This window comes from Cinclus cinclus, chromosome 4, assembly GCF_963662255.1.
Source record: "Cinclus cinclus chromosome 4, bCinCin1.1, whole genome shotgun sequence".
Lineage (NCBI taxonomy): Eukaryota > Metazoa > Chordata > Aves > Passeriformes > Cinclidae > Cinclus > Cinclus cinclus.
Genome location: NC_085049.1, coordinates 70,169,403 through 70,185,917, shown reverse-complemented (window position 1 = coordinate 70,185,917; position 16,515 = coordinate 70,169,403). Strand labels below are relative to the sequence as shown.

Sequence of the window (16,515 nt, the reverse complement as noted above, 5' to 3'; positions counted from 1 at the left end):
TGCAGACTCTAGGCTTTCAATTTCGAGACAAGGCACACTGTTATATAGAAATTCGTTCTCCCATACTAAAGACTTCTGAGGAGAAAAACTAATCAAAATGGGATCATCATCTGCAGTCTGGTTCTTATTTTATAGTCAGATCACATTTCAAATGTGGGATCTACCTATAATTCTGGTTTTGCCAGCTGCTTTTCCCATGCTGTGGTGGTAGGAGGAAGCATAGGAACTGAGCAGCTCTGCACGTCCACTCACTCCAAAGATGTTGGCGGTGACTTAACATAATAAAAGGAAAAAGAAGACTGAAGGAATAATGTATAACCTCGTTTCACTTCCCAGAAACACACTAAAGATGACTGAGAAATTGATTTGTGAGAGTCTGGAAAAAAACACAACAAACCAGAGGGTTTGAGAAGTGCCAGAAGAGAAGTGCCAAGAAAAGAGGGCATTGTCCTGTCCCTTTTGGCACTGAGGACGGCACCTGCCTGGGGGTGTAAGCAGCCCTGAGAGGCTTCAGGCACCTCTGCTGGAGCAAAAAGCCTCTGCTCTGTAGAGGGACCAGGTGTTCCAGACAGAAAACTCCTTTGGTCATCCCCGCAGGTTCTTCACCCACCTCAGGAGGGTCATTGCTGACAGCTTGGCACGCTGTGCCAGCCTTACCCAGGGTGCTGGGGAGCAGGGGGTGGGCAGCTGGCAGCCCCCAGGCACCGAGATCACTGCTCTGGGGATGGCAGTGGCACAGCCCCCGGGCTGGGGCTGGGCTGGTGGGGACTGCGAGAAGATGAAGTGGGAGGCAGTGGCCATCACAAAGCAGGGACTGTGGCCAGCAGGCAGGCCCCAGGGAGCACTCACTCCAGCTGCTTGCAGTTTTTGGAGTATTTGTGCTCCATATGTGAGATGAACCACGTTCTCCCTTCTCCTCGCAGGTTTACATCTGTTCAGTAAGGAACACTGTGACACTGATTTATCCAGGCTAAACTGCTGACAAGTTGTTTGGACAAAGCATTCTTAGTAGGCAGGTCTTCCTTGTGTCACAGGAAAGTGCACGGTAGTTTAAATAGGCATAATAATCCTTTCTATGCTCCTTTCAACCATTATTTATTTGTGTTTTGAGTCTCTGCATACAGTGGAAGAGCAGTGTCCTGGATCTCGAGCCTGGGGACAATGCTGTCAATTAAAAGACTCAGCTTACATTTATGGAGCTGAACCAAGACCCATGTGCAACACTTGCTGAAAGCGACACCCTTTCAGGATGAAATATATTCAGTGTAACAGTTACAATTTACATATTTTTGCTGTAGTCTGTAGCTTTTCCATATGCAGATATTACTTGGATGCTAAGTTATTGCTGACTGTATTTTCTAAATGTCCTTACACTTAATTTTTTGCAGTTCTCTTGGAAAACAAATTTCTGATTCTCTAGCCCCTGCTCATACATGCAAAACATTTTGCCAACCATTTTTGTGAAGCCCTTTTCCCTGATTTCCTTATGGAAGTGTTCTGTTTTACTCCATTTTCTTTTCAGGTTCCGTATGTTCTACACAAGTGGTTTTCAACCTCCACCTTTTTGAGGCCAAAATTCTTCTGGTGGAATAATGGTTTCCTGTATATCACATTTAAGTCCACCTGATAATACGCTTTTAAAAATTAAAATTATTTACCCTTGCAGATCCTATAAAGGCAGTTCACAGAGGACTCACATAAGGACACTGCTGTTTGAAAGCCTTTCCTGTGAATACTGACACTCATTAATCAGAGAAACATCATTACTTTTCATTATATGCATTATTGTTTATTAGCTCCTGCGTTTAGTTTTCTCATAACATTCTCCATAAACTAATTTTCTTAAAACCCATTACCATTTCTATTGGACTAGGATCTCAAAATATCTTTTCAAATTTCATTTTCTTCCCAGTGTCTCCCTTTTATCTCCAGGCTGGCCATTCATTACAAAGGTGGTGCTTAAATTCAGCAGCGCTCGAGGAAGATGAAGCTTTGGCAGTGTAACAGCCACTTGTTTATTTCCAAAGCAGACCCAGCATAGTTCCCATAGAGCCTTCCCTCAGTGCTTTTCCCTTCTTTTCCCTTTCAGAAAATCAATGCCATTTTCATTAACAATAACACACTGGTCCTCATACCTTTCTTTTTCTTGTTGTTTTTCTCTCCCTTTGGCCACTCTGGTGAGCCTGCCAAACACTGCTAATTAGCAGCTGCTTAGATTGGGCTCTGGTGCTCTGTGATGCTCCATACAAATGGACTCACAGGGATGTCTGTGCATGCTGTAGGTGCAGATTCAGCCTTCTGCCATACAGTACAGGCTGCTTTTATAGCTGCATTGTGACTAAGGCATAGAATCAATAATTCATTTCATATAGGTCATGAAATGCTTCTTAAATGACCTTAAATTTAAATAATCTCTTGTGGAAGATTTGAATTGTATCATTTTCCATGTCCTTGGATACCTGATTGTTTAAAAAAAAATGTGTAATATTTACTGGAACCTATTATCCTTGGTTTAGGAATCCACTAGTATCACATGCCAGGAATTTTTTAAAGGAATTCACTTTCATGCCTATGAAATGCATGTCAGAATGCAGTCACAAGGAAGCTTGTTTTATGAAGGTATGTGCAATGACATGTAGATGAAATTACTTTAGACTTGTTTAAAATATTCATATGAAGGTGGTGGACAGGGCAAAATGAAGGAGAGATAACAATGTAGGGTGATATGCCAACCTTTAATATGACCAGGGCAGGAATTTTGAGCCTGGGGAGGCAGAAAACATAAGAGCATTTTAGCAGGACTTAAAGCAATGTGAGCTGATCACACCACGGCAGTGGAATTATTTAAAATGCCAGTATCATTGTTTTAGGGCTATCTGCACTGGTAAGTGAGCTCCTAAAGGTACCACAAGTGTGATTGAGACCAGAGCTTTGCTGTACAGTACCTTGAATCCATAGTTTATCATAGGCACTCCAGAAAGCCAGAAATCTCCATCAAAGGGGGTCCCACTGCCTCTGTTATGAGATCACGTCTAGGGAATGACCACCTTTGGGTCATACTGCAGCACCTCCTTCTTTAATGAAGACTTTGGCTAAAACTTAGATGCTATTTATATTGTAAGATCATCAATCTTTTTCATCTCCACAGAGACAGGAATGAGGCAAAACCAGAGTTCCTAGTAACAGGGAAAGGAGCTTGAATACTTTTCAGATCCATCAGTGACCTTAGTAGTCCATTATAAATACAGATAGAGGACCTTGACAACAGAATGTAGGTGCTGGTTTTTAGGCCTAAGAAAAGATAGAGAAGTGAAAGGTGGGATTCACTCACGTAAATGAATTTATGAATGTATCCACGTGTGTGCTGCCCAACCCAGGTGTATTCAGTGCAGAGAAACTGACAACTGACAACAAAAGCTCCTAACAACTCGGGACTTTTCAAAGAGGGCTTCTAAAGAAGTCGATTTTAAAAACAAATATCACCAGACAAGCCAGGTTTGATATTGCTTACATTTAGGAGGCAAGAAGAGGGCACTAGTCACAGCAAATCATGGGCATCTTGGTGTTTTCAACTGGAGGACCTCACAGTCACTGCTGCACAGGGCACCACACCTGCCTTTCACACTCTGCTTTCTTTTGAGGGGCTTCAGAAAAACCGACACATTGTAAAATGCCAGATTTCCCCTCAGGGGTGCAGATGTTCTGACATTTGGTGAGGATGCCCTTGGCTTGCGAGATTGTCAACCAAATGGTGTTGAGTTACACCAAGGCTTGATTAGCTGTAGGTGTCCTGTTGCTTCAGCCAATTTCCACACCATCCTTGACCCAACCACTCATTTTTAGCACTGGTCTCGAAGATGTTTGTTTTCGGATCCATTCCCGTGCTCAAGAAACATTTCCTTGCACAGTGGCCTAGGTGCAAAGTTGAGAAAGACACTAGACTAGAACTTGCAGAAGCTCTTGAGACAACATTTTGCTCCTCCTTTGAATTCCGGTCTTTTTTTTTTTTTTCCCCGTCTGATTTGTGGAATCTCTCACGGTGTTTTAAGAAAAGGATGTTGAGGTTAGCTGTATCATGGGAATTACAGTTGGGATGCTGCTGGGATACTTACTGGGTGTTCTCCTCTCTTTTGACATTCCATCATCGATGAGAGCCACTCACTCTTCTCACCTATTAATATTCACACTTGTTTCTACACTAGAATTTGCTTGCTTCTTCCACATATGGTCTCTAGGCAATGAGAAGTGTTTGTGCAGGCTGGATTGCAATATATTAGTTATGTATGCATGCACATATATTTACAAAATTGATAAATGCCATATACTCTTTGCATGTATTGTATAACTAGTGTTAGTGCTTCCATTTGCAGATCTCAAAGAATTCTGCTGAGCAGTCTAATAATTTTTGCCTATTTCTTAGTCATGGGGAAGCCATGGTAGAAAGAGGATGTGGCTGGTTTAAAACCACATTATCAAGTCAGCAAGAAAGGGAATCTATGTCTTTGATTTCCAATACAGGCTGCATTGGTGGGCAGTGATACCCATCTTCTCACAGGTAGCTTCTATTTAAAACAAACACCTCCATTTGAAAATTTTAACTCAATTGTCAGCCTTTAAGGAAGTAAATTTAAAAATAAAAAAGTCTGTAAAACATGAAAAACAGGTCCTGCTGTACTTAGAGCAAAACTTGACCAATATCAATTCAAGTCTATTTGCAGGCCATAGTTTGAAGAAACAGTAAATTTGAGTTTAAGACTCGGAGTAAAAAAAGAAAAAAGAAAGAAAAAAGAAGAAGAAGGAACAAAAAGCTATGACATTGATCCCGGATGAGCTCACTCTTCCAGTTCAAATATGTAAAATGCGCCTAATCTGGTGTGTTAACTTTTTACTGGCAGGCTTTGTAAGAGATCAGTTACTGTCTGTCTGCACCACTCCAATTTTATGCTGGACAAGTAGCATCTGTCTTTCTGCAGCCAGCATTAAGCCAGCATAAAAACGGACATAATCTATGCATCAGGTCCTCCGGTTAATTTGACAGAGAAACAATGGTGTGACCGCATCTGAGCTGAATCAGTTTTGTCCTGCTGTCTAATCAGTGGCACCGAGACCTTGTGCTAGTGGTGATGGAAGAGCAGCCCTAGCCCAATGCCCCGACCCCGCTGCAGCTCCGCATTCAGGTTGCCTCGACCATACCCAAACGCACTCATTCACCGGGGACGGGGAAGAGAGCGAGTAACTCCGCTTTCCCAGTTTCCCGAAATAGCGGGGGAATACTTGCGGCCGCCCCCCCGCTCCCGCAGTTTGCTGGGCTGCATCTCCCTCTCGGCTTAGAGCCGCGCCGCCGCCGCTGCGGCAGGCTGAGCAGAACCGAGAGGAGCTGACAGAGCGGCGGAGGGGCGGGAGGGGACCGGCAGGAGGGGACCGGCAGGAGGGGAACGGCGGGGAGGGGAACGGCGGGGAGGGGAACGGCGGGGAGGGGAACGGCGGGGAGGGGAACGGCGGGGAGGGGAACGGCGGGGAGGGGAACGGCAGGGAGGGGAAAGGCAGGAGGGGACCGGCAGGGAGGGGAAAGGAAGGAGGGGACCGGCAGGAGGGGAACGGCGGGGAGGGGAACGGCGGGGAGGGGAAAGGCAGGAGGGGACCGGCGGGGAGGGGAACGGCAGGGAGGGGAAAGGCAGGGAGGGGAAAGGCAGGAGGGGACCGGCAGGAGGGGACCGGCAGGGAGCAGCCCCGCAGGCGCAGCGCCGACATCCCGGCGCGCCGGGACCGGGGCCGGCTCCGCACCGCTCCGGCAGCTCTGCCGCTGCCGCTTTCCCTCCCGCCCGGCGGCGATGCCAGCCCTGAGGACGCTGTCATCTTAAAGAGCGCAGGGGAGGGACCGTGTGGAAGGGAGGCGGCCGTGCCGGCGCCGCGGGAGGAGGCGGGCGCCAGCAGCAGCATCTCCGCGGGAGCCGCCGCACGAAGGCGCGCTCCCGACCGCCACGCTCGCCGCCCCGGCCTCCAGCGCGGCGCCGCCGCCGCCCCGGGCAGCGGGGCGAGCCCGCCCGCCAGCCCAGGCTCCCCCGCCGCCGGGGCCGCCGCAGGGCCGGGGGAGGCGAGCGCGGCCTCTCCGCGTCAGGGCGGCCGGCGGGGGAGGAGGGAGCAGCGGCTGCGGCGGGGCGGCCCCGGCCCCGACCCCCATCCCCATCCCCATCCCCATCCCGCCGCCCCGTGCCGGTGCCGGTGCCGGTGCCGCCCCTCGGCCGCGCCCGCCCCCTGGCAGCCTGCTCGGCGGCGCGGCAGTGCCGGCGGGGCTATGGCTGCGGAGGAGGTGCTGCAGGGCGCAGACCACTACAAGAGCGAGATCGAGCGGCTGACCAGGGAGCTCTCCGAGACGACCCACGAGAAGATCCAGGCGGCGGAGTATGGGCTGGTGGTGCTGGAGGAGAAGCTCACCCTCAAGCAGCAGTACGATGAGCTGGAGGCGGAGTATGACGGCCTCAAGCAGGAGCTGGAGCAGCTGAAGGAGGTGAGCCAGCCCCGGCTTTTGTCTGGCCCCGCCGCCGGGGCTCGGGCAGTGCGGGGCGCCCCACGCGTGTCCCTGCCCGGCCCGCGGGTGGGCGAGCGGGGATGCGCTGCGCGGGCCCCGGAGCGGCTGCGGGCTCCGGGGTGCGGAGGAGGGGTTTTCCGGGCCCGAGGATCCGCCGGGACCGTGGAGCTTAAGGACGGATTACACGAGATCGCAAACCCCTTGCCCTGAGAAATTTCCTCGGGGCAGCGCTCCGGCTCCTGCCGGCGGCAGCCTCAACTCGTGGGAGCCGGCGTTTGCGGCAGCGGAGGGTGCCCCCGGCCCGACCTGCGCCGCATCGCCCGAGGCTCTTTTAGGAAGAGCAGAGGAAGCGGTAGGATGAGATCCGGGCCGATGCAGTGCGTAAAGAGTCGGGATCTCTGTGGACAGCTGTCTGCGGTGCGTGAGGAGAGAGACAATTCCTTTTGAAGTTATTTATAGACCCGCTATTTATTCTGCCGGTGAGGGGAACCGCTGCCATTGGGAGTGGGGGGGTATACAAAGCTCTCGAGGTCACCCATCAGCGGAAATTAAACTTCTGCGTCACGCTGAAAGGGTGAAATATTTGGTTGGAGGGGTGATTTGGAGTTATCTTTCAAACGTGTTTTTGTAACACTCAAAGTATGAAGTAGGTGGGTGTTGCACCTTACCTTTTAGCTCTGCTGAACATGACTCCGAAAAATCATCACCCTCCCTGTGTTCATCCTTAAGGGAAGTAACTTGAGGCTGATAACAGTGCACGTACGTGGGAGCTGTGGAAGGGCTGTGTGTGCACACGCATGCAGCACTCACTGCTCTGCACTTCATGCTGTTTATATGCCATCCCAGAATGTAACTGGCTAGGTTTTGTAAACAGAAAGCAAAGCATCAAACAGATATTCTCCCACATATTCTTAGAGTGTATAATCTTGTTCTACAAAAAACCCAAGAACAAAACAAAACAAAACAAAAAAATCCCCTGCTATGTAGAACGTGCAGAAATCCTGTTAGAATTCATGACATTTCTATTAGAAACCACAAACATAATCCATGTGGAGGGGTTCCACTTAAAAACTTAGATTATTTATGTTTATATTCTTAAGAATTAGTATTCTGATGCCCTGTTAGAAGTCTTTTTAATAAAATAAAGGTTTCATTTTGCTTGCAGGTAAATGAGTTATGCTACAGACTTGGTTCAGTGTCCAGAAGAGTTGAGATCATTATATTTTCAATATGAAGAATAAAGCTGTTTTTCAGAAAAACCTATTGATCTCCTTAAACTTGATCTCTGCCTCCTTGCCCCCCTGAGCCTGTGGAGTAGGCTCAGGACTTCTGAAACCAGTAGTCACAGAGTGAGGGATAGAGATACATAACTTGGCACTGGCATGAAGGCAGTGCTGTTTGAAATGACCTGACAGTAATAGAGGAACAGAATTAAAAGGGGAAAGTGCAATGCAATTTCTAGGGAGAAAAAGCAGAAGATGAAGAAGGAGATAAGCAAAGCTGCAGTTAGCTGTTATCCTACCAGAAGAAGACTGATGAGAAGCCAGGATGACACATGGGTGCACACAGCCAGAGACAGAAGAGACAGTGCAAGGAATTGAGTTGAAATTATGGAACTAAAGGGATTAGTCAATGCAATTCATTAAAATCGAAGATGGGCACAAACTCTCTTCCTGTTTACCTCCCCTTGAAGTCAGTGGGATTGCGTGCTCTGCAGAAGGCCATGCCTTCGTGCTGTGCCAGCCACAGCATGGATACTGAGGGGATATTCACAGAGGGAGGAACAGGAGAAATCCTGCAGCTTGCCTGATGCCAAGCCAGAGTGGAGCTTCTCCAGTTTCCAGTCCAGACCCAGGGCTCTCTCCTTAGCAGCAAGTAGGGCCTTTCCATCCTCCACCTAGGCTGCAAGCAATTTTTTTCTTGCTTTTAACCTTTATAGCAGAAACCACGTTGATTCTTACTGCACATGCACCCTGCAAAGGAGAATTTTCTTTTAGCCCTTCCTGTTGCTGTCAGCTGTTTTCTCCTCCTGTGTTAGCACCTCTGTTATGACAGTTGCCTCAGCACAAGTCAGACCTGTAACAGAGGGACTCAAGCAGATGGTGTCTCTGACAACACCAGCAAGGCAGAATTCAGGTAGTTCAGGCAAATTGTCCTGTGCAGTGTAGACCTGCGACTGTAGTGCTCTCCTGAAAGCTTTTGAAGGGGCAGAGAAGTCTGAAGATACATTTTTGTTTTAGTAAAGCCCCATCCAAAATGCGTGGAGGAGGCTTTTTGTGTCCTAACTCCAGCAGGCCCTTGCAAGAACATGCTGCCCAATGGTAGGACATCAAATGCCAGGACTGACTGTCTGACTAACAGGAATCTGTGATTTGCTCTTGCTGCGCTGCATTTGCATCCTCTTTGAGGTCATATTGGGGCATAGAAATTAGGCCTCAGGTTTGTGCTAGAATAAGTAGTTTGTCCATTCCCAGGGAATAGTAGGTGCAAGAGGGTGGCCAGGATTATGTTAGGACAATTACCTCTCCTTCTGCAGACCTTCTCTGAACAGATTCACGTACTGGGGTTGACTTTTTTTTGAGGCAAGTCTTAATTTTTTAACAGTTTTAGTATTGATTTCTTGTGTTCTGTTGCTAGGACCTCATTGTATGTATTACTCAGCTGAAGAGCTGCCCACCTTTAAGTACTCAGCCATGGTTTGGCAGACTGGGATCTGAAGCCTTCTCCCATCCTCCCTGGCAATTCAAAACTCCAGTGGACTTTTCCATATAAATGGCAATACCTCAGCTATACAATAATTTCCATCACTGGAGAGTGAAATGGGAAACTAAGGCCATTATAGGATGTTGAAGTAAAAGCAAATTACAATGTATTACATTAAATATTAATATTTGTGTACAGGATATATGCTATCCGCCCTGCAATATGAATTGTTTTTGTAACCTCTGATGTTTCTTCTGCTGTGTTCAGAGGTCTCTGCTTTAGCCCAAGATTTTGATGCTTTGGGCTGTGAGATAAATTTATGTTTCAAAACCACTACTATTATTTAAAGCTTTATTAATTTTCATAGGGTTTGGGTTGTTTTTTGGTTTTGTGTTTTTTTTTCTTTTTTTTTTCTGTATGAAAATGATGTTTCTCCAGTCAATTACATCTCAATCTAGCAGAATTTTGGGTCTGTGGTGAAATATTATGGCTTTAGAACCCCTGTTCAGAATGTTTGTCCAATGTGCCTTTTAATCTGTAGACTAAGACTTGTCGCTATTAGCCATGGGATTGAAGGTAGCTTGTTTTCATAGTCTTGCTGAGTTGGGAATTTATTTGCCATCATATTTTATGCAAAACATCTTCCAGTGGTTTTGTTATATCTGGTCGTGCATGTTACATTGTGTTTGCTGTAAGAATAATGTGTGTTGTTAATTCTGTTTCTTTTAATGGAAGTGTAAAACGGCTTCATATTCATCTTCCTGCCTGTTTGCTGTAGCTGTCCCTGCTTTAGCATGGGGCTCTCTTCCAGCCTCAGCCATTCCATGATTCTCTGATCAGCTACTGGGCACTGGTGGTCTGTAAAGTTTTTAAAGCAGGGAAATATCAGTCACATCTGTTCATGATTAAATGGGGATCCAGCTCTGCAAGAGTTAGGCCTGGGAATTCCTAGCAGAGATTTCTCCTTGGGCATCAAATCATGAACATGGCAGCTGTTCCTTTCCTTGACTCCCTCCCTGACTGACTAATTCAGGCAATATCTCATTTGGCTTCTTGGTTTTTTATGTATTTCATTCTCTGGAGACAAACTCTTCTGCTGGGTTGCACATGGCACTGGCCATCTGATTTCCAGGCAGTTTGGTGCTTGCTTTATTAAAAGTGAGTTATCCATGGTAAATGACTGGAAACCAGGCTAGTGGTGAGTAGCCCTGTCCTTGGCAGGTGTTTGGTTTCTTTACCTCACATGAAATGTAGTATCAATGGTTATGCTGTTCTTTCTTGGTTTACTAAAAGGGCTTCCAGAAGTAATTCTTGGTCTGTGGCTGAAAGGGTTTTTTGAGGAGTAGAGCTGAAGGTCTCTCTGGCAGCCTTTTTTTGTTCTGCTCTTCCTTGCACTCTTTCAGCACGGGTGACTCAATCTCCATCTCTCCTCTCTTCTGAAGTGGCTGCCTCTCCAGCTCTCCCACTGTGCTCCAAAACCTCTCGCCCTCATGCTACTTGAATTTCCTCTACCTCTTCTATCTTCAAAGTGTACAGTTGGTGGGACTTCTCCGGATCCAAAAAGGCTGGAGGATGGGGAGACTCCTCTCCAAAAGTATCCCAAATACAGCCCTCTTTAATCTGGATTCTTGTACATGCTTGTCTACATCACAGCATACTTAGGAAAGTGTGAAGTGGCTCATAAATCTCATGGAGATGTTCTAAATTCTCCCCAGAGCTGAATGTGTTCCAAATAGGGAGCTTGGGAGCTGTGAACTGATGCCATCTCAGTATATCTTTACACCTCTTTCCCGTGCCAGTGTCTGTGGGCTTGTGTGGATGAGGCGAAACATTTTCTGCATCTCATCCTGATCTCACCACTTTGTCCTTGGTGCCTGCTCATGTTGTGTCACTCAGAAAGGCTGTGCTGCCCAACACCCAGCTGGGAGATGAGGACATGCACTTATTACGGGCTGGGGACTGACTGACTGACTGACTGACTGGGGGTCAGGTCTGTGGCAAAGGATTTGGGAATCCTCGAGGACAGCAAGCTAAATGTTGGACAGAGGTGTGTCCCGACGCAGAATTCTAACAGCATCATGAACCTCTAGTAGCAGAAGCAGAGCTAGTAAATTGAGAGACGTGATTATTGATTTCAAACTGGCAGTTGTTAAACCACATCTAGAAAACAGCATCCAGTTTGGTCTCCCTTACTATGAGAGAGACATGGATAAACTGGACTGCATTCAGCAAAGGGCCGCCAAGATGGTCAAAAGCTGAAGCACTTGCCCTGTGAGGAGAGGCTGAGGGGCCTGAGCTTGTTCAGCCTGGAAAAGAAAGGGCTGTGAGGGATCCAGTATCAGCCTGTCCAGACATACAAAGTGTATTGAGACGTCAGAGCCAGGCTCTTTGCAGAAGTGTCCTTTACCTCTAGTTGGAGGCCTGTCACTAGTGGTGTCCCCCAAGGGTTAGTACTGGGTCCAGTATTGTTTTAACTTATTCATCGGTGGCTTGGATGAAGGTGCCTCCTCAGCAAATTCACTGCTGGCACAAAACTGGGAGGAGTGGGTGATACCCCAGAGGGCTGTGAGCCCTTCAGAAGGACCTTGACAGAGATGGGAAAGATGGGCACAGAAGAACCTTCTGAAATTCAGAAAAGGCAAGTGAAGGACCATGTACTTGGGGAGGGATAACCCCGTGCACCTGGCTGGGTGCTGACCTGCTGGGAAGCAGCTCTGTAGAGAAGGACCTGGGGGTCCTGCTGGACAACAGGCTGCCCATGGGCCAGAAAAGTTTCCTTGTGGCAAAGAAGGGCAGTGGTGTCCTGGGGTGCATTGGGAAGAGCACTGCCAGCAGGTTGAGGGAGGGGGATCCTGCCCCTCTACTCAGCCCTAGAAAGAAACAATCTGGGGTGCTGTGTCCAGCTCTGGGCTCCTCAGGACAAGACAGACACGGAGCTCCTGGAGCAGGTCCAGCAGAGGGTGACAAAGATGATGATGATGATGGGACTGGGGAATCTCTCTTACAAGGACAGGCTGAGGGAACTGAGTCTGTTCAGCCTTGAGAAGATACGAGAGGGAACCTTATCAATGTCAATGGTCTCTGAAGGGAGGGTGTCAAGAGAATGGACAATGCTCTTCCTGGTGGTGCTGAGCAGTAGGGCAAGAGGGTTTGGGCAGAAATTGTTGCACAGCAAGTTCCACCTTAACATGAGGGAGAGCTTCTTTACTGTGTGGGTGATGGAGCGCTGGAAGATGTTGCCCAGAATGGTTGTGGAATCTCCTTCCCTGGAGGAAGGGAGGTTGGACCAGCTGACCTCCAGCAGCCCCTTCCGACTGCAGCCATTCTGTGATTCTGTGATGGGTGGGAAGATGAGAGACAAGTGACATAAACTGAAACTACAGCGGTTCAGAATGAATTTAAGGTTGATGTGTCTCCCCGTGAGCACGGGCAGTCCCACAGGTTGCCCAGAGGGGTCATGCAGTCTCTTTCCATGGAACTTTTCAAGTCCCACCTGGATGCAGCCCCCAGGAACTTGGTCCGAGTGCAGAGCTGGTCCTGCTGTGGGAGGAGGGTGCACTAGGGGAGAAAGGGGGCAGACACCAAGGGGCCTTGAGCAGTGCAAAGTCTCTTGAGGGTGCCCACTGTGAACAGTTAAATTTGAGTGGCGGGTTGCTGTGAGTTACCCTATACACAGTAATGTCCTAAATGGAAACAGTGACTGCCAGGGGGCCCACAGCCTCACTTCGTGCTTGAATTTCATTTTCTCTTACTTGTTATTAAGTCTGCAGTGACCCGGAGTTACTAAGGGTGGTGTTTGATGTGCTCATCTCTCAGCAGGACAATCCTAAATCTCCCTCTGCCTTTCCTGCCCCTGTTCTGGCTCTCAGCTGTGCAACTGTTCATAGTGTCACAGCAGGGTAGGAAACTAACCTCAGTTAAAAATAACTGAGGAGGGGTTGTTGCTGTCTGTAACAAGATTGGTTTCCTCCTCTGATTCACAATACCTCCCAGTGAACTGTTTCACCTTTGCCTAAAAGTCAGCACGAGGAGAGAGAGGAATGGGACAGAGGGAAGAGGGGGACAGGATGAACTGCTAAAGCAAGTACTGATATTAAGAGAGATGCTCATCAAATTACATCAGGATTGCTTCCTCCAAGAGGAAATGAATCCTGTGCATTAGCCTACAGAAAACATAAGCAGCTGGAATCATGTTAGGGGGAATTAGGATTATTGTTGGAGCTTTGGCAGCACGCAAAGAAAAATGTAGATGAATTTTTTGGGTTTTTTTCCAGGGACCTATATTCCCAGTTGCTCTCAGTAATTGTGTTGTATCCTTAGCAGTCAGTACAGATGAACATGCAGTATTAGTCCTCCCATAATAGCCAGCCCTTTAGCAGGGATGGTCAGCCTTCAACACTCACATATTCACAAAATTCATCTAAACAGACTCCAGTTTGTTTTCTCCCAATAGTTAAATTATTTTCTTCATTTTACTCTTTCATCAAATAAATCTCTTTCTAACCTGAGCGATTCTGATTGCTTCAGTCACCTGGGTTGAACTCCTCAGAGATAAATGGAAGTTACAACTGGATTTTATGTCACGGGAAAGTAAATTTCCCATAGATTTTCTAGGAAATACTGGATTAGTACCAAATTCAATATGACTGATTGAGGTGTTAATGGGTGAGCCAGATATTACTGTTATGATCTACTTCCCGTGTAAGGCTTACGAATGTAAAATTGGGGGTCATAGGAGAGATTTTAATCTGAAGGTCCACATCTGTTTGGAATTAGGTGTTTTTATAGTGGATTAGAAAAGAAATAATTTGCTACCATCTTTTCACCCTCCTTTGGGTGAAATGCTTTTCCTTCCCTTCTGTGTTGTCTAGTGGGTTTTCTTTCTCAGGGTGTGTTTGTGCAGTCTGTGTGAATGCAGTCACCACAGCATTCACCTGGCTTTATTGAAAGTGCAAGAGGGGCAGAACAAGGGTGGAGAAAATCAGATTTGGCATAAAACAGTAATTTGTGAGCATTCATCATGGTAAAATGAGGAGCATTCCCAAAGTCTGATAGAGTGAATTTGCACCTGGGCAACTTTTACATACCTTGGCAGTTGGAGGAAAATACATGCAAGATCATGTGTTTTTCTGGCTGTATTGAGGACTTCTAGAAGAAGAGCTTTCTTCTCGAGACTGAATATGTTTTTCCTTCGGTACCTCATTCTCTCTTATGTTTTTGCATCAGTGTTTTCTCCATATGGACAATGAGAGTAAAATCCAAATCCTGCTTCCCTCATGTCTCTGCTACATTGTAGGGCTTTGCCTCTGTTACAGATTTCCCTTCCCTCTTTGTCTGATACCCGAGGGAGTAATATTTAATTCAGTACAATTCTCTACTGTACTTTATTTGTTTTTTTTTTGGGGGGAGGGATCATTTTAAGTTATAACAGCAGAGACTGAAAAGCATACATTCATTTCTGCTGAACTGTCTTACATTTGTTCCATGAGTTTAATAGCCCTCTTTTTCCCTCATTTCGTTGAGAAATCAAAAACACTCATTTTATGTGGGAGGAGAGAGAGTATTTTCCTAATTTAGGGGAATTTATATAGTGTGTAGAGACATGAATATGCCCTGTGTCCCTTTATCACTTGCATCACTCACAGCAGATAATTATGAGGAGAAACCAGCAATTTTTTTGGGTGCTGTACTGTGAATGCAGTCTGTGAGTACAGACCAGCTACAGATGGAAGTAACTGGGACTAGTTAGAAGGTGAAAAATGTGCCTGAGCAAGGACAGGTGTCTGAAGCTGAAGCAGGCAGGTAGAAATTAAGATAGGTTGCAGATTACTGTTTTATTGGGGTTTCTAATTCTCTGCAGAGGGTAGTATTAAAAATAATTTTGAGATTATAATATTTATGTTTCTAAACTTCCTTCAGTATCAAAATTTAATTAACTTGGTAGCTAAAAGAAGGTGCAGGTCCCTGTCCTAAATCTATGGTTTTGGGACAGACTTACGAGATACCAAAAAGCTTTCACTAAGACTGAAATGCATCCAATCCCATTTTCTTCATCTCTCCTGGGGGTCCTCCCTCTCTGTCTGCAGCCTTGTTCTCATTCTTACACAGTGTTTGTCTCCTGTTCGTGATGGTTTATATATACTTCTACTTTTTTTTTTTTTTTCCAGTCTTTGCCCTGTATCTCACTTAGTGTTCATCTGCTGCTCTCTAAGATGTGGAACTGTATTTTTGGTATTAAAGAGCCTTTTAGTCGTTGTGTGAATGTAAAAAATCTGATGATTTTTGGCAGACTAGGCCTTCCATATTATGCTCAGATATTGTAAGGATATGAGGGGCTCCTAGAAATACTTCAAAATGCTGTTTTCGCACGGGCTGAGAATGAAACAACCAAGGCTTTGTCCCCTCTGCTTTGTAGCAGCCTCATCATTATAATCATCCTTGGACATACCACTTTTAGGGCAGCTTTAAAATCGGATTGGCTGTGTGGATGCATAGGAGCAAGACACCTTTCCATAAGGCTTTAGGAAACTCAACCCCCTTTTTTTTTAAAAAAAAGAAAAACATACCGTATGGTTTCTGGAATTATTTATTGAAGCCCGGACGAGACAACTGATGCCCAGTGAGTTTAGCTAATGCACTCGGATCTTTTAGATCAGCGCTGGGAATGGGGCCCATTATCCACATGGTGCTGCCATACCTTGTCTGTCCATTACCCTTGGTGCCCCGAATCACACCTAAATTATCTCTGCACTGTCTTCGACCCATCTGCGCAGCGAGTAGCTCTCTAGCAGCGCTACAGAGAGAGACAGGAGCTGAGCCAAGCATGAAGACATGTCGGGTCAGCAGAGTTGGTCACCTCTCACTGCCCTCATCCCCTCTGGGGACACTCCAGCGAAACCACGGAGACCTAATCTTCACTTTCTGGTGGTTTGGGTGTTCTTGCCCTGTGCGTGTTTGCTTTTAGTCCTGTGGTCTCTCAGAGCTCCCAGGTGACCCACAGGTAGCAGGGGCAGTGCCGTGCATTTGATCTGTACTCCGGGAAGTCTGTCAGCACCGAACAGGATTTCCTTGGGTGCCCCAGTCACTCTGGATGGATTGAAGTGCCGGTGTACTGAGAATGAGCTGCAAAGTGCTGTTTTCATCGCTGGCTAATGACTAATTCCCGCTTGAGGGAAGCTGCAAGTTACTAACAGCTGCAGTTTTCACTTCTGTTTTGGATACTTGGAGGGGGAAACCCAGCTCCCAGTAGCTAGAAAGCTCAGATAGGAAGACAGAAGCAAGCT

General features: G+C 46.9%; 1 protein-coding gene across 10 annotated transcripts in view; it reads left to right on the top strand.

Annotated features, from left to right (window-relative positions):
- Window positions 1–6,295: 6,295 nt before the first annotated feature.
- Window positions 6,296–16,515, top strand: part of BICD1 (BICD cargo adaptor 1) — a 159,645-nt gene continuing 149,425 nt past the window's right edge. For 9 of the 10 annotated variants that reach the window (XM_062491521.1, XM_062491528.1, XM_062491525.1 and 6 more), the window contains exon 1: window positions 6,296–6,508. In XM_062491521.1, the coding sequence (XP_062347505.1) occupies window positions 6,296–6,508 (213 nt within the window). Of the gene's footprint in view, window positions 6,509–9,166; window positions 10,051–16,515 lie in introns of those variants that run through there. The other variant, XM_062491531.1, reaches the window with a different exon arrangement.